At 42.6% G+C, this 23,875-nt stretch overlaps 1 protein-coding gene and 1 non-coding gene across 4 annotated transcripts in view; one reads left to right on the top strand and one right to left on the bottom strand.

Moving 5' to 3' along the window:
• Nucleotides 1-21,354, bottom strand: part of LOC129838356 (nucleosome-remodeling factor subunit BPTF-like) — a 58,761-nt gene extending 37,407 nt beyond the window's left edge. For all 3 annotated transcript variants that reach the window (XM_055905296.1, XM_055905301.1, XM_055905304.1), the window contains exons 1-3: nucleotides 20,469-21,354; nucleotides 17,294-18,116; nucleotides 7,887-8,107 (exon numbers count right to left, since the gene is read on the bottom strand). In XM_055905296.1, the coding sequence (XP_055761271.1) occupies nucleotides 7,887-8,107; nucleotides 17,294-18,116; nucleotides 20,469-20,985 (1,561 nt within the window). In that variant the 5' untranslated portion in view covers nucleotides 20,986-21,354. The remainder of the gene's footprint in view (nucleotides 1-7,886; nucleotides 8,108-17,293; nucleotides 18,117-20,468) is intronic.
• An 893-nt stretch (nucleotides 21,355-22,247) lies between these two features.
• trnas-aga (transfer RNA serine (anticodon AGA)) lies at nucleotides 22,248-22,329 on the top strand. Its single transcript has one exon. It is a non-coding gene; the product is annotated as a tRNA-Ser (tRNA).
• The last annotated feature ends 1,546 nt before the right edge of the window (nucleotides 22,330-23,875 follow it).

Genomic DNA, 23,875 nt, shown 5'->3' with positions numbered 1-23,875 from the left:
CAAATAACGAGCAGTATATAGACTAAACACTATCAAGAACAACACAAAAAAATCTGAGTTATAGAGAATGGTGATCAGTCAAGTAGAATTTGAAACCAGCAGAACAGCAGAAATCAAGGCGCTGAGTTATGCACCTCTGAGCTACACCTTGGCGGTCTCATATACGGTCTGAGCATAAACTACGGTTTATTGACTAGCCTATAAAACAGTTATAACTCAAAGCATTTTTCATATTCTCGCCAGCAAGCGATAGTGAGTAGAGTCAGTCAGCCTATGCATTCGCTATAGCTTCATCCCACACTGACAGAGAACGCTAAAATCGATATATCTTCTGATTTGATCACGGCGCAATTCTGCCATAAGAATCAAACTAGAGGGCGAACGAATATGATTTTTCAACGCCGATACCGATTATTGGAGGACCAAAAAAAAACCCGATACCGATTAATCACATGATTTCTATATATATATATATATATTTGTAATAATGACAATTACAACAATACTGAATGAACACTTATTTTAACTTAATATAATACATCAATAAAATGTATTTAGTCTCAAACAAATAATGAAACATTTTTAATTTGGTTTAAATAATGCAAAAACAAAGTGTTGGAGAAGAAAGTAAAAGTGCAATATGTGCCATGTAAGAAAGCTAACGTTTAAGTTCCTTGCTCAGAACATGAGAACATATGAAAGCTGGTGGTTGCTCAGAACATATGAAAGCTGGTGGTTCCTTTTAACATGAGTCTTTAATATTCCCAGGTAAGAAGTTTTAGGTTGTAGTTATTATAGGAATTATAGGACTATTTCTCTCTATACGATTTGTATTTGTATTTCATAACCTTTGACTATTGGATGTTCTTATAGGCACGTTAGTATTGCCAGCCTAATCTCGGGAGTTGATAGGCTTGAAGTCATAAACAGCGCAATGCTTGAAGCACAGCGAAGAGCTGCTGGCAAATGCAGGAAAGTGCTGTTTGAATGAATGCTTACGAGCCTGCTGCTGCCTACCACCGCTCAGTCAGACTGCTCTATCAAATCATATAATTATAATAACACACAGCAATACGAGCCTTAGGTCATTAATATGGTCAAATCCGGAAACTATCATTTCGAAAACAAAACGTTTATTCTTTCAGTGAAATACGGAACCGTTCCGTATTTTATCGAACGGGTGGCATCCCTAAGTCTAAATATTGCTGTTACATTGCACAACCTTCAATGTTAAGTCATAATTATGTATAATTCTGGCAAATTAATAACGGTCTTTGTTAGGAAGAAATGGTCTTCACACAGTTCGCAACGAGCCAGGCAACCCAAACTGCTTAATATACCATGACTCTGCTGCACAGAACGCAAGAGAAGTGACACAATCTCCCTAGTTAAAATAAATTCATGTTAGCAGGCAATATTAACTAAATATGCAGATGTAAAAATATATACTCGTGTATTGATTTTAAGAAAGGCATTAATGTTTATGGTTAGGTACATATTGGTGCAACGACAGTGCTTTTTTCGTGAATGCGCTGTGATTGTGAAGTAGGCTGTGATTCGATGATAAATTAACAGGCACCGCATCGATTATATGCAACGCAGGACAAGCTAGATAAACTAGTAATATCATCAACCATGTGTAGTTAACTAGTGATTATGTTAAGATTGATTGTTTTTTATAAGATAAGTTTAATGCTAGCTAGCAACTTACCTTGGCTTCTTGCTGCACTCGCGTAACAGGTAGTCAGCCTGCCACGCAGTCTCCTCGCGGAGTGCAATGTAATCGGCCATATTCGGTGTCCAAAAATACAGATTACCGATTGTTATGAAAACTTGAAATTGGCCCTAATTAAATCGGCCATTCCGATTAATCGGTCGACCTCTAAATCAAACTCTCAAACCTATGCTTGAAAGCTTGCTACTGACTGTGCTTTTCTCTGGGTTATACTATAAGAATGGCCATGTAGTCTGTCTGGGAATGAGCACATTAGCACCCAGCTGTGCTTTGAATTGAACACCGCCTCAAAATGAGACTTATCTGAAATGATAGCCGCATAGCGAAAAATTGTCACGGCTTATACAACTGCTCAATGCGGTAAAAACAAAGAAATTAGCCTGTATTAATGTGTGACTTCCACTCTATGGCAGGACCACATGCGGAGAAATTTAAGTCGTACTCTGTAATGAAGCAGGTTATTTCATATTTCGGGGGGAAGGATGGAATGGTGACAAAGAAAAACGGGTTGTTTCAGGCATCAATGATAGCCTACTTTCTCTGTCAATTGTCACTGGACAGCATGTATGTGTGGGTGGTGGAGAAGCCTTGACAGCAGCCTAAAGTGTCTTCCTAGGGGGCCCAGTCTGGGATCGCTCTCCCAATGCCAGTGTCTTATGGAGTGTGTGTGTGTGGTGTGTTTGTCTATGTGCATGTGAGAGAGAAAGTGTGTAAAATGCTCTTTCAGACATAATGTGATTTCCACAGTGCAGGAGCCAGTCGTAAGTAGACTCACTGGGGAGATTTCAAACCATTGATTCTCAATGGGAGGCACACCAACAGAGAACTGGATCTCAGTCTGTATCCGAGTCCATCACAATTGCACAGTTACAATAGCCTGGTCCCAGATCTGTTTATACTCTCTAACACAGTCCTAGCCTTAACACCATATCACATTCAACCATCCCATTTGTTCTTTCATCAGATCAGTTGTCATGAAGGATAGGAGGAAACTGTTTGGAGCCCAGCCAAACTGGGACTGGAGAGTAAAGTTGTCATGGAATGGCTGTACTGGTTCCTATGGCCCTTCAACATGACTGAGTACTATTCACGTAACTGGCGGGAGGGCGAGAGGGAGGAAGGGGGGAAAGAGAGAGAGAGAGAGAGAGAGCAAGAGAGATCGAGGGAGAAGAGATGGGAGGTGAGAGAAAGAGGGGCAGAGAGAAAGAGAGCAAGCAGGATAAAGAGAGATGGATGGAAAGGGAGACAGACTGGGCAGAGGATGAGTCATTGGCAGGCTCTCTGGTGTTAGACAATGGAGCTCCTCACACTCTCAGAGCCAGGGACCTTTGGCTCAGCTGGACTGTCTTGGCTAACTTGGCTACGTATAGAAGACAGGAGGACACCCAGCACAGCCATGTCCCTCCTCGTCTTCCATCTCCCTCTCTTTCTTTGTCACCTTTCTCTCTCCTCTATCGCCATCTCTTTCCTCCCCTTTCTTGACCTTTTGCCTCCATATTCTTCCACAGTTCCTCAACCTCACCCCACCAATGACTATTGCCTCTCTATCCAACCATCTCTCTCTCTCTCTGCCTCAGAGGCATTCAGTCCTGCTATCTTGGACCTCCTCCCAGTGAAGCCTGCTGGAGCAGTGCCACAGCCCCCAGAGCCTACAGCCAGGCCAAGCCAGCACAGGAGGAGATAGAGGCACTCAAACACAACCAGCCAGCCAACCTGCCACTGCCCCACTGATTAAGGCCTACTTACCCAAATAGGAGGGGTTTGGACATATTTAGGATATTGCTTTGGGACGGCAGTGGAAAATCCACTATGATAATCTGACAGAGGCGGGTGGGAGAGGGACAGCAGTATGCTAGTCATATACATTAGTCCTGAGTGATTAGTGCATTTCGAGGTCGGTTCAATTATCACATTTATTTATTTCAATTATTTTTTTAAACATTAAATGCACTATGTGGGTTAAATGCTGTAACAACAGAATAAAACAACGAATAAAGTCCCACGATGCAAGTGACTGCCAATTACTTATTAACCATCAGCTGTTCACATTACTTTACTTTAATAAAATATTTCTGTTGTTATGTATATTACAACTTTATTATTTAATACAGTCATCATCTCATCTCTATAAAACTGCTACCTATGCGGTCTGACAAAATCATTATTTGAGTAGTTCTTCAATACCAACTATCAATCACTTAGATCATGTATTTTCTTCTGTCTCTTCCGTAGCATGCGGTAAAAGAAACAGACAGGACAAGTAGTTGTGCAATGGATTATGGTCATCGTAGTTAATTATAACTTTTTCTGCGCTAAAATATGTAGAACATTGGCCTGTTGGAAACTACAACTCCCTACCCCATCGCACAGTTCGGGCATGATGCGATTTATCTCTAGAGAAACTGCAGCGCAATGTGCACATTGAGCTCACAGAAAAAAACTGAACAAATTGGAATTCAAATAATGGAACTGATATGGTGAATTAGTTGTAAAAAATAAATAATAATTACCCACAACAGTACCATATATGGACTAGAGGTCGACCAATTAATCGGAATGGCCGATTAATTAGGGCCGATTTCAAGTTTTCATAACAATCGGAAATCGGTATTTATTTAATCTTTATTTAACAAGGCAAGTCAGTTAAGAACACATTCTTATTTTCAATGACGGCCTAGGAACGGTGGGTTAACTGCCTCGTTCAGGGGCAGAACGACAGATTTTCACCTTGTCAGCTCGGGGGATTCAATCTTGCAACCTTACAGTTAACTAGTCCCAAGCTCTAACCACTTGCCTCTCATTGCACTCCACGAGGAGACTGCCTGTTACGCGAATGCAGTAAGCCAAGGTAAGTTGCTAGCTAGCATTAAACTTATCTTATAAAAAACAATCAATCAATCAATCAATCAATCATAATCACTAGTTAACTACACATGGTTGATGATATTACTAGTTTATCTAGCGTGTCCCGAGATGCATATAATCGATGCGGTGCGTATCGTTGCTCCAATGTGTACCTAACCATGAACATCAATGCCTTTCTTAAAATCAATACACAGAAGTATATCTTTTTAAACCTGCATATTTAGCTAAAGAAATCCAGGTTAGCAGGCAATATTAACCAGGTGAAATTGTGTCACTTCTCTTGCGTTCATTGCACGCAGAGTCAGTGTATATGCAACAGTTGGGCAGCCTAATTTGCCAGAATTGTACGTAATTATGACATAACATTGAAGGTTGTGCAATGTAACAGGAATATTTAGACTAATGGATGCCACCCCTTAGATAAAATACGGAACGGTTCTTCACTGAAAGAAGAAACGTCTTGTTTTCGAGATGATAGTTTCTGGATTCGACCATATTAATACGACCCAAGGCTCGTATTTCCGTGTCTTATTATGTTATAACTAAGTCTATGATTTGATAGAGCAGCCTGACTGAGCGGTGGTAGACAGCGGCAGGATCGTAAGCATTCATTCAAACAGCACTTTCGTGCATTTTGCCAGGAGCTCTTCGTTGTGCGTCAGGCATTGCGCTGTTTATGACTTCAAGCCTATCAACTCCCGAGATTAGGCTCATGTAACCGATGTGAAATGGCTAGCTAGTTAGCGGGGTGCGCGCTAATAGCGTTTCAAACGTCACTAGCTCTGAGACTTGGAGTGGTTGTTCCCCTTGCTCTGCATGGGTAACGCTGCTTCGAGGGTGGCTGTTGTCGTTGTGTTCCTGGTTCGAGCCCAAATTCTAAAAGCTTTAACAAGAGCAAGGTATTGTGTTTCATTTGAAAACAGCATCACATTTTGTAAAAGCAGAATATTTCAGGTCATCCTACACCCTAAGCGAGGAGAGGGACGGAAGCTATACTGTTACACTGGCAATACTAAAGTGCCTATTAGAACATCCAATAGTCAAAGGTTAATGAAATACAAATGGTATAGAGAGAAATAGTCATATAATTCCTATAATAACTACAGCCTAAAACTTCTTACCTGGGAATATTGAAGATTCATGTTAAAAGAAACCACCAGCTTTCATATGTTCTCATGTTCTGAGCAAGGAACTTAAACGTTAGCTTTCTTACATGGCACATATTGCACTTTTACTTTCTTCTCCAACACTTTGTTTTTGCATTATTTAAACCAAATTTATTTGAGGCTAAATTGATTTTATTGATGTATTATATTAAGTTAAAATAAGTGTTCATTCAGTATTGTTGTAATTGTCATGATATATATATATATTAGCTTTATATATATATATAAAGCCGATACCGATTAATCTTCTTTTTATATATATATATATATACCTCAACAAATAATGTTTTATGGCTTTCTACCAATTTGACAACAGTCGGTTCTGTTCAAACCAAGAGATGTTAAAAAATAAGTCTGTAGAAACTAAACAGTAACAGCATCAATCCAACAAAAAATATATATTACAAATTATGTTTGCAATAACTTATTTCACATCATGCAATAAAAAAAATATATATATATATATAAAAAAAGAAGATTAATCGGTATCGGCTTTTTTGGTCCTCCAATAAATCAGTATCGGCGTTGAAAAATCATAATCGGTCGACCTCTAATATGGACTACTATATCTAGAGCCTTACATGAGTGGCATGTGCACATCCCTCCTAACAAACATGCACACACACACACACAATGCTAATGTGCCCAACTTGCATGAGTTATAACTGTAAAACCCATACACACACACCCAATACCATGGATCTGAACTGAGTAAGTGTGTGTGTGTGTGTGTGTGTGTGTGTGTGTGTGTGTGTGTGTGTGTGTGTGTGTGTGTGTGTGTGTGTGTGTGTGTGTGTGTGTGTGTGTGTGTGTGTGTGTGTGTGTGTATGCTGCCGTGCCGATCAGCGCCCTCACATTACCAACACAGAGACATTAAGAGGTGCAGCCGTGGGCAGGAGGCAATCTGCCGCCTCGTTGGAACCAACCGAACAGAGAAAATGATGCCAATGATGAATATCAACAAAAGACAGAGCGTATCTGCGTCCCAAAAGGCACCCGGTCAAAAGTAGTGCACTACATTTGCCATTTTGGGACACAGCCAGAGTAAGTGTTTGCTCATCACTTAACACCATTCATTCACCATAGGGGGAGAACTGAAAGGGGAATAGAGTAATAGACTAGTAGTTCTCTTCAAAGCACTGAGCATTGTCAAGAGGCAAAACCAATGACTGATGGAAATGACAGAGTGGGCCAATTCAGAGAGACTGATAATATATTCCATTGAGGCAGGCATTGCTGTAATTGTGCTCCTTTCCCTCAGACGGGCAACAGCCAAACAACCATTCATTGATTTTATTTGTCAGAGTCAAACGCTAATTACTGGAAGTACCCACTCTTGACTAAGTGTGCATCCCAAATGGCATCATATTCTCTTTATAGTGCAATACATAGGGAATAGGGTGCCATTTAGGACACAACAAACTGTCTTATTTGAAGAAAAAGCCTAACCTTACTTTATAATGTAAAAACAAATACATAACAGCTTTACCCTACCAAACTGTGCTCAAAATTCACTGGGGTCTCAATAGATTCAATGTAAAGCTTTCACCCATCCAATGATAGTAACACAATGACAGACTTCAAAAGGAAGGAAACAATAGGATGTGTACTATGGGGAATGTAAGGTTAGTTATCTAACAACGTACAGAGAGCTGTATTCAATAGGCATGTTGTCAGTGTGTAATACCGGTAGTTTAATAGTAAATAACTACGCAAACAACTGGTAAAACTTTATTCTGAAATGACTGGAAATGACAAAACTAGTTCTAGAATAAACAAGAAAAAAAATCCCAAAACCTGTGTGTGTGTAACCTAGGCCTCGTTCAGTAGGTAAACGTTGCAGAAATGCAATTAATAGAGATTTTTATTCTACCTTATTCAACATGTCAGATAGATGTAGGTTATGTAGAACAATGTGGTTATGTGGTCCCGTGTGGCTCAGTTGGTAGAGCATGGCGCTTGCAACGCCAGGGTTGTGGGTTCATTCCCCACGGGGGGACCAGGATGAATATGTATGAACTTTCCAATTTGTAAGTTGCTCTGGATAAGAGCGTCTGCTAAATGACTTAAATGTAAATGTAAACAAACATGCCCTATCTGAACGTGTCCACATCTCTTACCGTTAGCAGCGGTGAGGAAGCACTTGTTGACGCCGCGGGCCTTGTTGGTGAGCTCCTCGGTGATGTCCATGTGAGTGTGCACCTCGTCCCTGATCTCCTCCAGCGTGGCATACAGGTGGGCCTCCCAGTAGCCCTTGTCCAGGCAGTCGATCAGCTCAGCCAGCTGCACCTTGGTGCTGTAGTACCAGATGGTCTTGTCCTCCTGCTCGCCGTCCTCCTCACTGGGGTGGAGGAAGTGAGCGAGACACCGGTGGAAAAAAAGGAGGGGAGCGAGATAAGAGGGAGATGGAGGGGACAGGGAAGGAGAGAATATGGGAGACAGAGAGGGATAGAATAAGAGAGAGAGGATGGAGAAAGAGATCAATGTCTTTGATTAATTGATGCCATCATCAAATGACAAGCAGTAGAATGAAGAACATTTAAGCAGACACCTGCCATTGGAAATTGTCCATTGTAAGGACATAGTACTGACAACTATTTAATACACGTGTCTTCTATGGTGCCAGTTTTCCTTAAAAGGGCCATTCAGCCACTTTACAAACTCATATTCATTATCTCCAGCACCATATGGGTGTCTAGATATGTGAAAAGGCTGTGTTTCTATGATCTGTGGTTGCAAAGATAAGAAGGTCCTAAATGCTTCTCTGTGACATCACAAGGTAGGATTAAAAGTAAGAAAAACTGGGATTTTCAAAACCTGAAACGAGTTTCAAGCCAGAGGGAGGGTATTTTATTGCTCCACGTCACCGTGAATCTCAATGTGTTTGAAAAATCACCGTCTTTAAAATGTTTTAACTTTTGATTACGTCATCGGGTAGAACGCAGAAAATGCGCATTTTTCACATACACTGTATGTAGACACTGGTACTGTGCTGGAGACAATGAAAATGAGGTTGAGAAGCGGTGGAATTGCACTTTAAGTTTTAACATTGACTTAGCTGCAATCAAGGAAAACATGATTATTGGGAAATTAAAGTTGTAAGACCTTTGAGCGCTCTAGGCATGCATAACACATAGGCCCACATCAAATATCAACAAAATGGACAGCTTTGTGCACAGCAGGGTCTAGGCCTGGGTCTCACTAGCCTTAGGCAGTATTCCAACAATCTAGTCAGCATCCTCTCAGGATGCAACCACCCACTCGAGACACACACACACTCTCTCTCTCTCTAAGGGGATGGTGAAAATCGTTTACACTGCTCCCAGTGAAGGCCACCTTCTTGAGTGGGAGCGGCAATGAGACAGTGAAGGCTACCCCCGAATCCCTCTGTTCAGGTGTGTGTGTCTGTGCTCGTGTACATGAGTGTGTGACACTCTCCTCTCAGGTTAAAGGAGTCTGCTACCACACCATCTGTGACTAGTGCTTAATAGCTGGCGTATATGCTATCGCGTAATAATATTTGTGTGTTTACATTGTCATTATCCTTCAAACAAGCGAGGCATTGGCCTTTCTATACCTTACCAGAGAAGCTAAAAAAGTGATGTAAGCCGCTCTGGATAAAAGCGAAGATTGAAGAGTGCCATCTGTCATGTAAAAAAAGCTCAGTTTGAACATGATCACGGGTCAATTGCTTGCACTTTTGCTTCAATTCTGATTCTGGGTTAACAGTGATTATTGCGTGTATAACGTCAGTGCCTGATTGAAATTGACACTGTAAACGTGAATAAATAAGTAATGATCACGTATAATATATTACTGATTGTTTGGCACTTCTGTCGGGGCTGGCTAGCTAGCTAGTGTCGGGTAGCTTTAGCAACAGGGTGGAATGGCAAGAGTTAGCTGTTTATATGTTAGCATAGCGATTGCTGCATTAGCCGCGAGCCTGTTAGCTAGTTGTGAACACTCCTGTGTAGACTGCTGCACTCGTGCGGATGTCTCTCGGCTCACCCTCACTCCCCCTTGAATCAGCTAGCTAGCATAATAAGCTGTCGGTGGAATTGCACTTTAAGTTTTAACATTGACTTAGCTGCAATCAAGGAAAACATGATTATTGGGAAATTAAATTGGGAAATGATCGACATGGCTTATTCTCAGAGCTGTGCAGTTTTAGCTTGCTTGTATAGCTAAATGAACTAATGTAAAAGCTGTTTTTTTGCCAACATATAAACAACTCTTTCACCTAGCTTGCAAGTTGGATAAAGAAAGTTTATTTAATTAATGCAATGTTAGCTAAGATAATAGAATGATCCTAGCTAGCTAGCCAGCTACATTTGTCAGCGGGAAATTTATTTGCTAAAATGAAGACACCTTTGAGTCAGCTAAAGATCATCTTTGTAGCTACCAACTAGCAGTTAATTTACTACATGTCAACATATTTTGTGGACTAGTCCTAACATGTACTTTATAGTTATGTCAGAGCAATGTGCATTATATCATTGTCCACTGAATTGACATCTCAAAGACCAGGCAAGAAAGTTAGATCTAAATGCTTTGTAAAAAAGCCAGTCCTAAATTGCTCCGTCCCCTATGGCCCTAACCCCTCGATGTTTGCAGACCTGTATGGTCTGGGTAGGTAGGCTATAAGCAGTGCAATGATGGATCTCACACCGTACAGATCTGCAAAAACAAATGGTTAGGGACAAGGGGAGGTGTACGGAGTGGTTTGAGACCTGACTTTCCCAATCACACAGAGTTATTGGATGCTAGCCCACGACCTCAAAGCTCAACATTGACAAGAGAAGCTGCTCTTCCTCCCTGGAAGAGCCTGCCTGCTCCAATACCTCTGTCACAGTTAACAACTCCATTATGGCCCCTTACCAGACTGTATAAATCTCCTTCACACTCTCCACTGGCTCCCATGAGCAGTGTGCATCAAATTCAAATCACTGTTGCATGCCTATAGGGTAGCAAGGCGAATCGATCCTGGCCCAATCTTTGTCAGCACTGCCAAATGTATTAGTCTTCATATTGCCATTATATATGTACATGTTGCACGTCTTCTCTCCAAAAATGTTTTTATCCTGTAGCTGACCTAAGAGCACTGTTGGAGGTACGAGAGGCTGAGATACCCAGAAGGTAAACAACAACAACATGTATAATTTGTAAATAATGTTTAGATCAGTGTTCCCTGTTCTTGGGGGCCCAAAGGGGTGCACATTTTAGTTTTTTCCTTAGCACTACACATCTGATTGAAATCATCAAAGCTTGATGAGTTGATCCTTTGAATCAGCTGTGTAGTGCAAGGCCAAAAACAAAAATGTCCCCAGAACCAGGTAAAGGGTCAACCATAGTAGTACGTCACGCCTGGACCAAATTAGGGTTAAGTGCCTTGCTCAAAGGGCACAGACAGATTTTTCACCTTGCCGGCTCAGGTATTCAAACCAGGAACCCTTCAGTTAGTGGCTCAACCCTCTAACCGTTAGGCTACCTAAGAAACACTGGTTTAGACAAAAGTGTCAAATACATGCCCCACATTCTTCCTCCAAAGGACCTTTCTATAGAAAGACCAGGATAGCCATTAGCAGTGGCCTTCAACACTCATCCTTTCCTTTTAAAAAGGAGTTTGGACATTACTCAGTTTAGTATCGTGGTCTTCATTTCACATTGTGATGACAACGGTTTTCATGTTCCTCCTAGTGTCAGGACAGCAAACGGTTAACACAGCAGCATCCCTTCAAAGACTGAGGTGTTTTAGGCAGGGACATGATAGACCAGGCCCAATCCTGCACAACAGCCCCAGGTCAGACAACAGCCCTAGCCCATCATCCCATCCCTCCACCCTAACCCCGTGTTTCCCAATCCGTTCCTCCAAGGCCCCTAGCAATTTTTGTCCTATCACACCTGATCCAACTAATCAATTGCTTGAGAAGGGATGTCCAGGGGGATATAACATTACAGAATACTCAGATATAAATGTATCGTCTAGAACAGACACAATTATCTGCCAGGTAGAATAGGAAGTTGAAATAACTATTTATTACACTGAACAAAGATATAAACGCAACATGCAAGAATTTCAAAGATTTTACTGCGTTACATAAGGAAATCAGTCAATTGAAAGGCCCTATTGATTGTAGGGCAGATATAACTGTCAAAGGGATTCCTCTCGGGGCAGTTGAAAGGCCCTAATCTATAGATTTCACATGACTGGGAATACAGATATGCATCTGTTGGTCACAGATACCTTCAAAAAAAGGTAGAGGCGTGGATCAGAAAGCCAGTCAGTAACTGGTGTGATCACCACTCCTCTTCAACAGCTGTGCGAAGTTGATGGATATTGGTAGGAACTGGAACACAATGACGTACATGTCGATCCAGAGTATCCCAAACATGTCTGATGAGTATGCAGGCTGGGACATTTTCAGCTTCCAGGAATTGTGTACAGATCCTTGCGACATGAGGCCGCGCATTATCATGCTGAAACATTCACACTGTCTGCCATTTGCCCGGTACAGCTGAAACTGGGAACTAAATCTCCCATATGTAAAGTGTTAGTTTCATGTTTCATGAGCTGAAATAAAAGATCCCAGAAATTTTACATAAGCACAAAAAGCTTATTTCTATCAAATGTTGAACACAAATTTGTTTACATCCCTATTAGTGCTAGCCGGCTAGCCGAAGAGGTCTACCAGCGAATTCTTGGGCTACAATACCTCTTTTGCCAATTGGACTGGACCCTTTATTGCCGACACGGAGCCCCGCCGATCCATCACGACTGGTCTGCCGACGTAATTGTCCGAGGTGGTTTCAACAGGCTTTTCCATTGCGACGTTTCTGAATACCCATCTGCTAATTATTAGCTGTCTTATCGGCTGCTATCTAAATAAGTACACCGGACAATTTTTTCTTCTTCTTTTTTTTCTTGGGTCACTATATCTATTTTTCCAATTGGATCGATCCCCTCTACCACACGGAACCCCACTAATCTACCGACGGAAACGAACGAGGTGACAAAAAAAAAAAAACAGACCTCCATCCTATGTTATCTTGCTACCGATAGCCAGCTACCCGGCCAGCTGTCTGGATCGCCGTGACCCCAACCAACCTCTACTCACTGGACCCTTATGATCACTCGATTAAGCATGCCTCTCCTTAATGTAAATATGCCTTGTCCATTGCTGTTCTGGTTAGTGTTTATTGGCTTATTTCACTGTAGAGCCTCTAGCCCTGCTCACTATATATCCAACCTCTCAGTTCCACCACCCACATATGCGATGACATCACCTGGTTTCAATGATGTTTCTAGAGACTATATCTCTCTCATCATCACCCATTACCTAGGTTTACCTCCACTGTATTCACATCCTACCATACGTTTGTCTGTACATTATTCCTTGAAGCTATTTTATCGCCCCCAGAAACTTCCTTTTACTCTCTGTTCTAGACGTTCCAAACGACCAATTCTCATAGCTTTTAGCCGTACCCTTATCCTACTCCTCCTCTGTTCCTCTGGTGATGTAGAGGTGAATCCAGGCCCTGCAGTACCTAGCTCCACTCCTATTCCCCAGGCGCTCTTTTTTGATGACTTCTGTAACCGTAATAGCCTTGGTTTCATGCATGTTAACATTAGAAGCCTCCTCCCTAAGTTTGTTTTGTTCACTGCTTTAGCACACTCTGCCAACCCAGATGTTTTAGCCGTGTCTGAATCCTGGCTTAGGAAGACCACCAAAAATTCTGACCTTTTCATCCCTAACTACAAGATTTTCAGACAAGATAGAACGGCCAAAGGGGGCGGTGTTGCAATCTACTGCAAGGATTGCCTGCAGAGTTCTGTTTTACTATCCAGGTCTGTTCCGAAACAATTTGAACTCCTACTTTTAAAAATCCACCTCTCTAAAAACAAGTCGCTCACTGTTGCCGCCTGCTATAGACCACCCTCTGCCCCCAGCTGTGCTCTGGACACCATATGTGAACTGATTGCCCCCCATCTATCTTCAGAGCTTGTGCTGCTAGGCGACCTAAATTGGAACATGCTTAACACCCCAGCCATCCTACAATCTAAGCTTGATGCCCTCAATCTCACACAAATTATCAATGAACCTACCAGGTATCACCCCAATTCCGTAAACACGGGTACCCTCATAGACATCATCCTAACCAACTTGCCCTCCAAATACACCTCAACCAAGATCTCAGCGATCACTGCCTCATTGCCTGTATCCGTAATGGGTCAGCGATCAAACGACCTCCACTCATCACTGTCAAACGCTCCCTGAACCACTTCAGCAAGCAGGCCTTTCTAATCGACCTGGCCGAGGTATCCTGGAAGGATATTGATCTCATCCCGTCAGTAGAGGATGCCTGGATATTTTTTTTAAATGCCTTCCTCACCATCTTGAATAAGCATGCCCCATTCAAGAAATTTAGAACCAGGAACAGATATAGCCCTTGGTTCTCTCCTGACCTGACTGCCCTTAACCAACAGAAAAACATCCTATGGCGTTCTGCATTAGCATCGAACAGCCCCCGTGATATGCAACTTTTCAGGGAAGCTAGAAACCAGTATACACAGGCAGTTAGAAAAGCCAAGGCTAGCTTTTTCAAGCAGAAATTTGCTTCCTGCAACACAAACTCAAAAAAGTTCTGGGACACTGTAAAGTCCATGGAGAATAAGAACACCTCCTCCCAGCTTCCAACTGCACTGAAGATAGGAAATACTGTCACCACCGACAAATCCATTATAATTGAGAATTTCAATAAGCATTTTTCTACGGCTGGCCATGCTTTCCACCTGGCTACCCCTACCCCGGTCAACAGCACTGCCCTCCCCTCTGCTACTCGCCCAAGCCTTCCCCATTTCTCTTTCTCCCAAATACAGTCAGCTGATGTTCTGAAAGAGCTGCAAAATCTGGACCCTTACAAATCAGCCGGGCTAGATAATCTGGACCCTTTCTTTCTAAAACTATCTGCTGAAATTGTTGCCACCCCTATTACCAGCCTTTTCAACCTCTCTTTCGTGTCGTCTGAGATTCCCAAAGATTGGAAAGCAGCTGCGGTTATCCCCCTCTTCAAAGGGGGAGACACTCTAGACCCAAACTGCTACAGACCTATATCTATCCTACCCTGCCTTTCTAAGGTCTTCGAAAGCCAAGTCAACAAACAGATTACCGACCATCTCGAATCCCACCATACCTTCTCCGCTATGCAATCTGGTTTCAGAGCTGGTCATGGGTGCACCTCAGCCACGCTCAAGGTCATAAACGATATCTTAACCGCTATCGATAGGAAACAGTACTGTGCAGCCATATTCATTGACCTGGCCAAGGCTTTTGACTCTGTCAATCACCACATCCTCATCGGCAGACTCGACAGCCTTGGTTTCTCTAATGATTGCCTCGCCTGGTTCACCAACTACTTCTCTGATCGAGTTCAGTGTGTCAAATCGGAGGGTCTGTTGTCCGGACCTCTGGCAGTCTCTATGGGGGTGCCACAGGGTTCAATTCTTGGACCGACTCTCTTCTCTGTATACATCAATGATGTCGCTCTTGCTGCTGGTGAGTCTCTGATCCACCTCTACGCAGACGACACTATTCTGTATACTTCTGGCCCTTCTTTTGACACTGTGTTAACAACCCTCCAGGCGAGCTTCAATGCCATACAACTCTCCTTCCGTGGCCTCCAATTGCTCTTAAATACAAGTAAAACGAAATGCATGCTCTTCAACCGATCGCTGCCTGCACCTGCCCGCCTGTCCAACATCACTACTCTGGACGGCTCTGACTTAGAATATGTGGACAACTACAAATACCTAGGTGTCTGGTTAGACTGTAAACTCTCCTTCCAGACTCACATCAAGCATCTCCAATCCAAAGTTAAATCTAGAATCGGCTTCCTATTCCGCAACAAAGCATCCTTCACTCATGCTGCCAAACATACCCTTGTAAAACTGACCATCCTACCAATCCTCGACTTCGGTGATGTCATTTACAAAATAGCCTCCAAAACCCTACTCAATAAATTGGATGCAGTCTATCACAGTGCCATCCGTTTTGTCACCAAAGCCCCATATACTACCCACTACTGCGACCTGTACGCTCTTGTTGGCTGGCCCTCGCTTCACACGCGTCGCCAAACCCACTGGCTCCAGGTCATCTACAAGACCCTGCTAGGTAAAGTCCCCCCTTATCTCAGCTCGCTGGTCACCATAGCAACGCCCACCCGTAGCACACGCTCCAGCAGGTATATCTCTCTGGTCACCCCCAAAACCAATTCTTCCTTTGGCCGCCTCTCCTTCCAGTTCTCTGCTGCCAATGACTGGAACGAACTACAAAAATCTCTGAAACTGGAAACACTTATCTCCCTCACTAGCTTTAAGCACCAGCTGTCAGAGCAGCTCATATATTACTGGACCTGTACATAGCCCATCTATAATTTAGCCCAACAACTACCTCTTTACCTACTGTGTTTATTTATTTTGCTCCTTTGCACCCCATTATTTCTATCTCTACTTTGCACCTTCTTCCACTGCAAACCAACCATTCCAGTGTTTTTTTTACTTGCTATATTGTATTTACTTCGCCACCATGGCCTTTTTTATATTTTTATTTATTAATATATTTTATTTGCCTTCACCTCCCCTATCTCACCTCACTTGCTCACATTGTATATAGACTTATTTTTCACTGTATTATTGACTGTATGCTTGTTCTACTCCATGTGTAACTATGTGTTGTTGTATGTGTCGAACTGCTTTGCTTTATCTTGGCCAGGTCGCAATTGTAAATGAGAACGTGTTCTCAATTTGCCTACCTGGTTAAATAAAGGTGAAATAAAATAAATAAATAAAAGTGAGCATTTCTCCTTTGCCAAAATAATTCATCCACCTGACAGGTGTGGCATATCAAGAAGCTGATTAAACGGGATGGTAATTACACAGGTGCACCTTGGGCTGGGGACAATAAAAGGCCTCTAAAATGTGAAGTTGTGTCACACAACACAATGCAACAGATGTCTCCAGTTTTGAGGGAGCGTGCAATTGTCATGATAACTGCAGGAATGTCCCCCAGAGCTATTGACAGACAATTTTATGTTAATTTCTCTACCATAAGCCACCTCCAACATCATTTTTGAGAATTTGGCAGTACGTCCAAAAGGCCTCACAACCCAACCTCAGAACCTCCACATCTGGCTTCTTCACCTGCGGGATCGTCTGAGACCAGTCACCCAGACAGCTGAGGAGTATTTCTGTCTGTAATAAAGACCTTTTGTGGGAAAAAACACATTTGATTGGCTGGGCCCGGCTCCCCAGTGGGTGGGCCTATGCACTGCCAGGCCCACCCACGGCTGCGCCCCTGCAAAGTCATGTGAAATCAATAGATTAGGGCCTAATGACCTTATTTAAAATGACTGATTTCCTTATATAAACTGTAACTCAGTAAAATCTGTGAAATTATTGCATGTTGCGTTAAAATTTTTGTTGAGTATAATTTTGTAGTGAGTGAACGTTTGTTTGTGGTTGTCTACTTACACCACGATGCGGCGGTCCAGGAACCAGTACTTGCGGCGGTGGCGGTCATAGCCGATTGGCAGCTGGCGGATGTATGGCCGGCTCTTCTGCGCCTCCGTCACACAGTCCACTACGCCGGGCACCTTGTGTGCCACGCAGACCTCACACTGCCACTCGTCCTCGGGTACCTCCACCAGCGGCGGCTTCACGCACTCCAGGTGGTAGACGGCCGAGCACGTCTCACAGCAGAGAAGGTCCCCCAGCCGGTGGCACACCCTGCAGTGGTCGTCGTACGCCACCACCCCCTCCGACATTAACTCTTCTCTAGCCAAGTTGGTGGCCAAGAACTGGTCCACAAGGAATTGAAGGACCTTAATTTTGCTCTCGAGGGGCTCGTAGGGGTACTCCTCGCCCTCCAGTAAAGGGAGCACCTGGCGGTACTCTGGGTCACTCTCGCAGTAGGCGCGCACCATCTCGGGCCAGGTCATGCCGTCGATGAAGTAGAGTGTGGAGTTGACGCTGTCCTTGAGGTCGGCAGGACCGAACGTGGTGTTGGACGTGTCCTCCTCGCGCAGGATGGCCTTGAGCAGGGCGGTGTGGGTCTCAGCCAGCAAGGTGCACTGCTCCTGGCCCGCCAGCGCCGCACAAAAGTCCTCGAAGCGGAACGGCGAGAGGCGCAGGACCGAGCCGAAGTTGCGCAGCACCTCATAGACGGCCGAGATGTTGAGGAGCTGATTGGCCGGCACCAGCAGGTCCTCTGAGGACTTGGGCAGCTCCAGGGAGGGCACCTCCTTGGCCTCGAAGATGGGTGAGCGGGGCCGGTGCGGGTGTCTGCCCCTCCGGCCTGAGACAGAGAGGGATGAAGAGAGAGAGAGGGCTATAAATTATGTAAATAATTAAAATCAATCAAGAGACATAAAACGGGGTCAGGAAAAAAAGGCCCTTCAACACTGAGTGCTGGACTCTGAGAAACACAACAAAAACAGGTGAAGAAACAAAGACAAAACTAGATACATACCGAATGAGCCAAAGCAGGCAGCACAATTTCCATCAACCATAACAGCTGTCGATGTTTCTATCAAACAGGCAGGGCTTCTTATTCAACACATTTGAGTGTGTAACTATTTTGTTACTGTTTATTGATAACAGCTCTGTGAATGTGTGCATTACTTTCGCTGTATCAACTTTTAAGCACAGCGTATTGGTTATAACCAACTCGTATTTTTTACCCTTCCATAAATCCCACGGTTTATATAAAGTCTGAATCTCTTCTACAAACAGAATTTCTCCCTTTGGAAAGAGAACTTTTGATTTACTCAGTACATTTAAAAAAAAATCAGGTCTTAAAAGTGTAAATAAGCTGACCTAGCACCTGGTACTTGAGTATTCACTGTGCAGTGGAGAATTTGGCCTTCCTTCACTCACTCTACCCTGGGCCAGAGTATGGGTGCTGATCTAGGGTCAGCTCCCCCTGTCCATGTAATCTTATTCATTATGATCGAAAAGGCTTAACTGATCTTAGATCAGCACTTTTTATGAATATGGGCACTGATCAAGTTCAGAGTCTGAAACATAAAGCCAGGGATCCACACCCTCTGATATCAGCTAGAGTAGGTAGGTATAACAACTAACATACTATAGTTTTAAATTAGATTTCAAACATTAGACAGGGTGTAGGCATAGATGAGGAGACATTAAAAATGACCAACAAGCACCTCTCCCCTGAGCGTGTGCCCCCAGTGAGGGCTGTGTACAAACACCTCTGCCTTCATTCCTCCCGCCCTATGCACAGAGTCTCTGTGTATGTGTAAGCATGTATTTGTGACTCAGTGTGATAAAATGAGTGTGTGTGATTATAGGTCATATGAAAGGCACATAAACCACTCATTGAACAATTCAACCATATTCACAAGTTAATCGGGCCTATTTGGGGTAGGAGGTTATTTGCGTAATCAGTCACTGGGGTGCAATGGAGAGATAGAATTATGATTCAAGAAATACCATGTTGTCCAGGCTGTACACATCTGTGCTTATGAGATGTGGGGCAAGTTATGAAACACATTCACAGACATTTTAGGATGCATACCATATCAATAAATCTATAATTTTATGGAAATATTATTCTGCCTTGCATTATGAATCAGCAGATCCATTCCAGGTCTACAGGAACATGTGGAATTATGATAATTTAAGATTTTAGTGACCACCATATGATATCAGAAAATGTACAATAATTTATACTAATCTTATACATAATCCTGAAAAATACAAAATGGTTCCTTATATTGCATACATGGCTTAAAAATGGACTACATGAAGACCAAAGTACATGAATGACATCAATGTCACTTTCACTAATGTTTTGACATTATACAAGATCAAAACTATTGACTTTACAGTTCAATAATTATTTTTCAAAGAAGGTTACCTGTGCTCTTCGTTTACATTGATAGATTGGCTTTGCTATGGTTACCGTACAATTTAGTACGTGATATTATAATGAGTTCAAGCTGCAACAGGTGAAATTAGAGCGCCTCTTTTCAAAACAAAGGGCCGCGCGATGATGTCCTGTCAAACTGATTTGACCACAATCTCACGAAATATATCGCAACACTTGATTTTCTGAAGGAAAAAATGTTTTAAACTAAGGGAGGGGGGATAAATTACAACTAGTTGATGAAACTGACCCTTAATTGTTTACATCTACTACAGGAACTGTATATTCATGCCATGCAAGGCGACAAAGTATCAAAAACGCACGCGCAGTTCTAAAACAAAAGGTATACATCTTATCATGATATTTTGTAGCCAGATAGTGCAGCATGGCATGCTTGTTGACGATAATTGCTAAATGAATGAATGGAAAGTAGGTAAATGTTTATCTGGAACTAACGCCTAATATGTTGCATGCAAAATGGTGCAATTATGCAAATGAACAATTCTACATTACAATAATCCCCATCGTCAAATTCGTGTTCATTTTTGCAGATTTTTTTTATAACAGAAAACATGCGAGGTGACAGTATTGTTCACTGTGCGCGAACTAGCAAACGATCACCAGAGCTCCTAAACAAAGGCCTGTTTATGAGTGCAATCTCCATTTTGAACAATGCAGCTTACTTCCCAAATGTGCTAAATAAAAACTAACACTTTGGCATGCATTTGAAAAATGCTTCTAAATTGCATTTGCACGTACCTGGAGTGCTGCCGTGCGTGCTATCATGGCTCCGAAAGCTGCTATCTGTACAGTAGCTAGCATCATCCTCATCTGGTAATTCTTCCAGAAAATCGGACTCATTGTCCACGGCCTCCTCTTCGTAGTCTGAGGGATTCTCGTGTAAAAGTTCGTCTTCCTCCGACCTCAAACTAATATTATCCTCTTCCTCGTCGCTGTTGTCATCGTAGACCACCTTGCACAGTGGCCGTCTCCCCCTGCTGCCGCGACCACCTCTCGAACCCCTGCCTCTTCCTCTGCCCCGCGATGTCGTCGTTGCTCCAACTTTCCTCCGGCCCCTGGACGAATGGTAGTTTTCTCTCCGATGAATTTCTGTATCACCGGTATCCACCACCGAACCCCGTCCGCGGCCACGTCCTCGGCCCCTTCCCCTACCACGGCTACCTCTCCCTCTCCCTCTTGAACCGCGAACTGGCCCAGGGGAAACCTCCTGCATCTCCGCTGTCTGTTTGGGCGGCCTTCCTCTTCTCCCTCGCATTGTAGCAGATGTATTATTTTTAATTTCAATTTTAGCGCGCGACTAGTCCACACAAACCCGAGAAAACGGGCAACCTCGGAAACCCTAACCAACGTTGCGATAGTCTCAATTAGCCCCACCAAGCCCCGGGCTCAATTTTTAGTAGAATGTTCAAATAGAATGGCCGGCGTCCCGCTTTAGCTCGCCTGCAGTCGCCATTTTTCTTCGGATATCTCCCTCCACTGAAAACAGACAGCAGGCCCTGTATGGAGGTCACGTGACTACTATTCTACAGTAGACGCAGTTAGTTCATAAAATGTGTTATCCATGCAAACGTGATGCCCCCACGATTGTTTATTTACGTTCACTTGTCATGTCAATTCATACAAATCAAGAAAATATCGATTTATTACAATGTAACAGCGTCGTCAATTTGCAGCTGACGTCGTCATTCTAGCCAGAATGTAAGCAAGCATACGTAGTCGGCCACAGGAAAGATCAGAATACTGAAACCAAGTTGTTGTTTCAGAGTTAGAGCAAATATGATCACATATTAGGCAGAAGTTCACTATGTGTCAACATTTAATTAATGTAGCTATTGGTAGTTAATTTGTTGTTATCAAAGAGACTCCAATTGTAATGTTGATGTAGTTATTAGATTAACTTATTTTAATGGCCAAAAAATACTCATAAGATACTGTGTATTGCATTGGATAATTGTATGCATTTATACATTCAAACATTGTGTTGACTTATTAATGCACACAGTGGATATTATGAAGAGGTCATTCAACATTCTGGATCAGAACGAAGAACATCAGAATAGTTCCATCACCATGGAATGAATGATGGTGACATAACCTACCAATGTAGCAGTTGTGGTGTAACACTGTTTCTTTTTTTCCTCTTTGTTGCTACAATGTTTCCTAAATACCTCTCTTATGATAGGGCCTAGCTACATTATGTTTAATTACAGTCTGTGGTTTATGTTCTCAAATGTAGCCTATTTAGATAAGGCCTAGTATGTCCAGTGTACTGGTTGGTGCCTGCTCTCTGTAGTATGTCTATGCCAAGGCTTTTCTCTTTAAAGCAAGCACATTGCTTTATTAACTCTAGCAGACAGAAGTCTAATTATTTCGATGTTATAGCTACATTTTTCAATAGAAGCAGCCAGCACAGTGAATGGTAGTTTAAGGAGTAGCTAATAGTCTTAAAATGATAAATAGTAGCAGGTTTAAATTGATATGGGTTAAATTGGGAATTATTTCATATATAAATATCAAGTTGTCGTGGCCGAGTGGTTAAGGCGATGGACTAGAAATCCATTGGGATCTTCCCGCGCAGGTTCGAATCCTGCCGACAACGATATCTTTTGACGATGTAATTAGTTAATGGGAAGTTTCACTTTAAAGGGTTGTACTTCTAATCCCCAAATCATTCAACTATACATTTGTTACGTAAATTTGAATGTAGTTAATGTCTTTATATTACCTACGGTCTTCATGCAAAAGGTGGTACAACACAATGGAAAAGGGCACCTCCAAGTGTTCAAAAATAAATACTTCATTTTCTGGTTGCATGTTCCAAGTAGACTTTAGCAGTATTGCAAAAAATATTGATGTGAATATCTAAATTACATACACTACATGACCAAAAGTATGTGGACACCTTCTCGTCGAACATCTCAATCCAAAATCATGAGCATTAATATGGAGTTTGTCCCCCCTTTGCTGCTATAACAGCCTCCACTCACCGAGGTAAAATCAGTTTCACGTAGGATATTCGACGGATATTCCCCTGTAGTTTTCCTTACATCCACCAACAGCAGTCAGGGACCGTTAACATAGTGACAAATAAACATTTTCAAATTTCAATTACTCCTAAAATGTTCAAAAGTGGTTCTAGCTAATTGACAAACTGCATCAAATTGACAAACTAAAGGGTGTGCAATGTGTAGGGCCACTGAATGTAGATTCTGAACCTTGTTCGAAGTCAGTAGGTCACATGACCAAGGAGCTATTGAAAATTTAAAGTTTGAAAAATGTATGTAAAAACATGTGAGATGAAAATGGACAAACTAAAGGGTATACAATTTGTAGGCCCACTGAGTGGACATTCTGAACCTTGTTTGAGTCAAGTAGGTTAGATGACCAAGGAGCTTTTGACATTTGTACTTTGTTTACGCTCCCTAACTAATTCAACTAAGAATCCAAAATGCTGCTCACATTTCAACACGTTTATTAGCTTTGGAAAGTGAATTAATGTCCAAATTGTGAAAATAAGACCTGTGCAATGTTGTGCGCAATTTTTTCCAACATCATGACACTTATTTGGAGTCTGTGGCTCAAGTGGTTTGAAAGCTATTGAGGTTTGAAAGCGCGAATATCCGTTGAATATCCAACTAATGAGGTTGGGCACTGATGTTGGGAGATTAGGCCTGGTTTGCAATATGCGTTCCAATTCATCCCAAAGGTGTTCGATGGGCTTGAAGTCGGTGTGCTGCGCAGGTCAGTCAAGTTCTTCCCCACCGATCTCGACAAACCATTTCTGTATGGACCTCGTTTTGTGCACGGGGGCATTTTCGTGCTGAAAAATGAAAGGCCATTCCCCAAACTGTTGCCACAAAGTGAAAAGCACAGAATCGTCTAGAATGTCATTGTATTTATAGACTGTTCTCTCTGCTACCTCACGGCAAGTGGTGCCGGAGCACCAAGTCTAGGTCCAAAAGACTTCTGAACAGCTTCTACCCCCAAGCCATAAGACTCCTGAACAGCTAATCAAATGGCTACCCAGACTTTTATGCTACTGCTACCCTCCGTTTATTATCTATGTAAAGTCACTTTAACTCTACCTACATGTACATATTACCTCAATTACCTCAACATACCGGTACCCCCTGTTTAGCCTCGCT

The sequence above is a fragment of the Salvelinus fontinalis genome, chromosome 3, assembly GCF_029448725.1.
Source record: "Salvelinus fontinalis isolate EN_2023a chromosome 3, ASM2944872v1, whole genome shotgun sequence".
Lineage (NCBI taxonomy): Eukaryota > Metazoa > Chordata > Actinopteri > Salmoniformes > Salmonidae > Salvelinus > Salvelinus fontinalis.
Note: the sequence above shows the minus strand (reverse complement) of the source record. Positions and strands in the feature narration are given on the sequence as shown.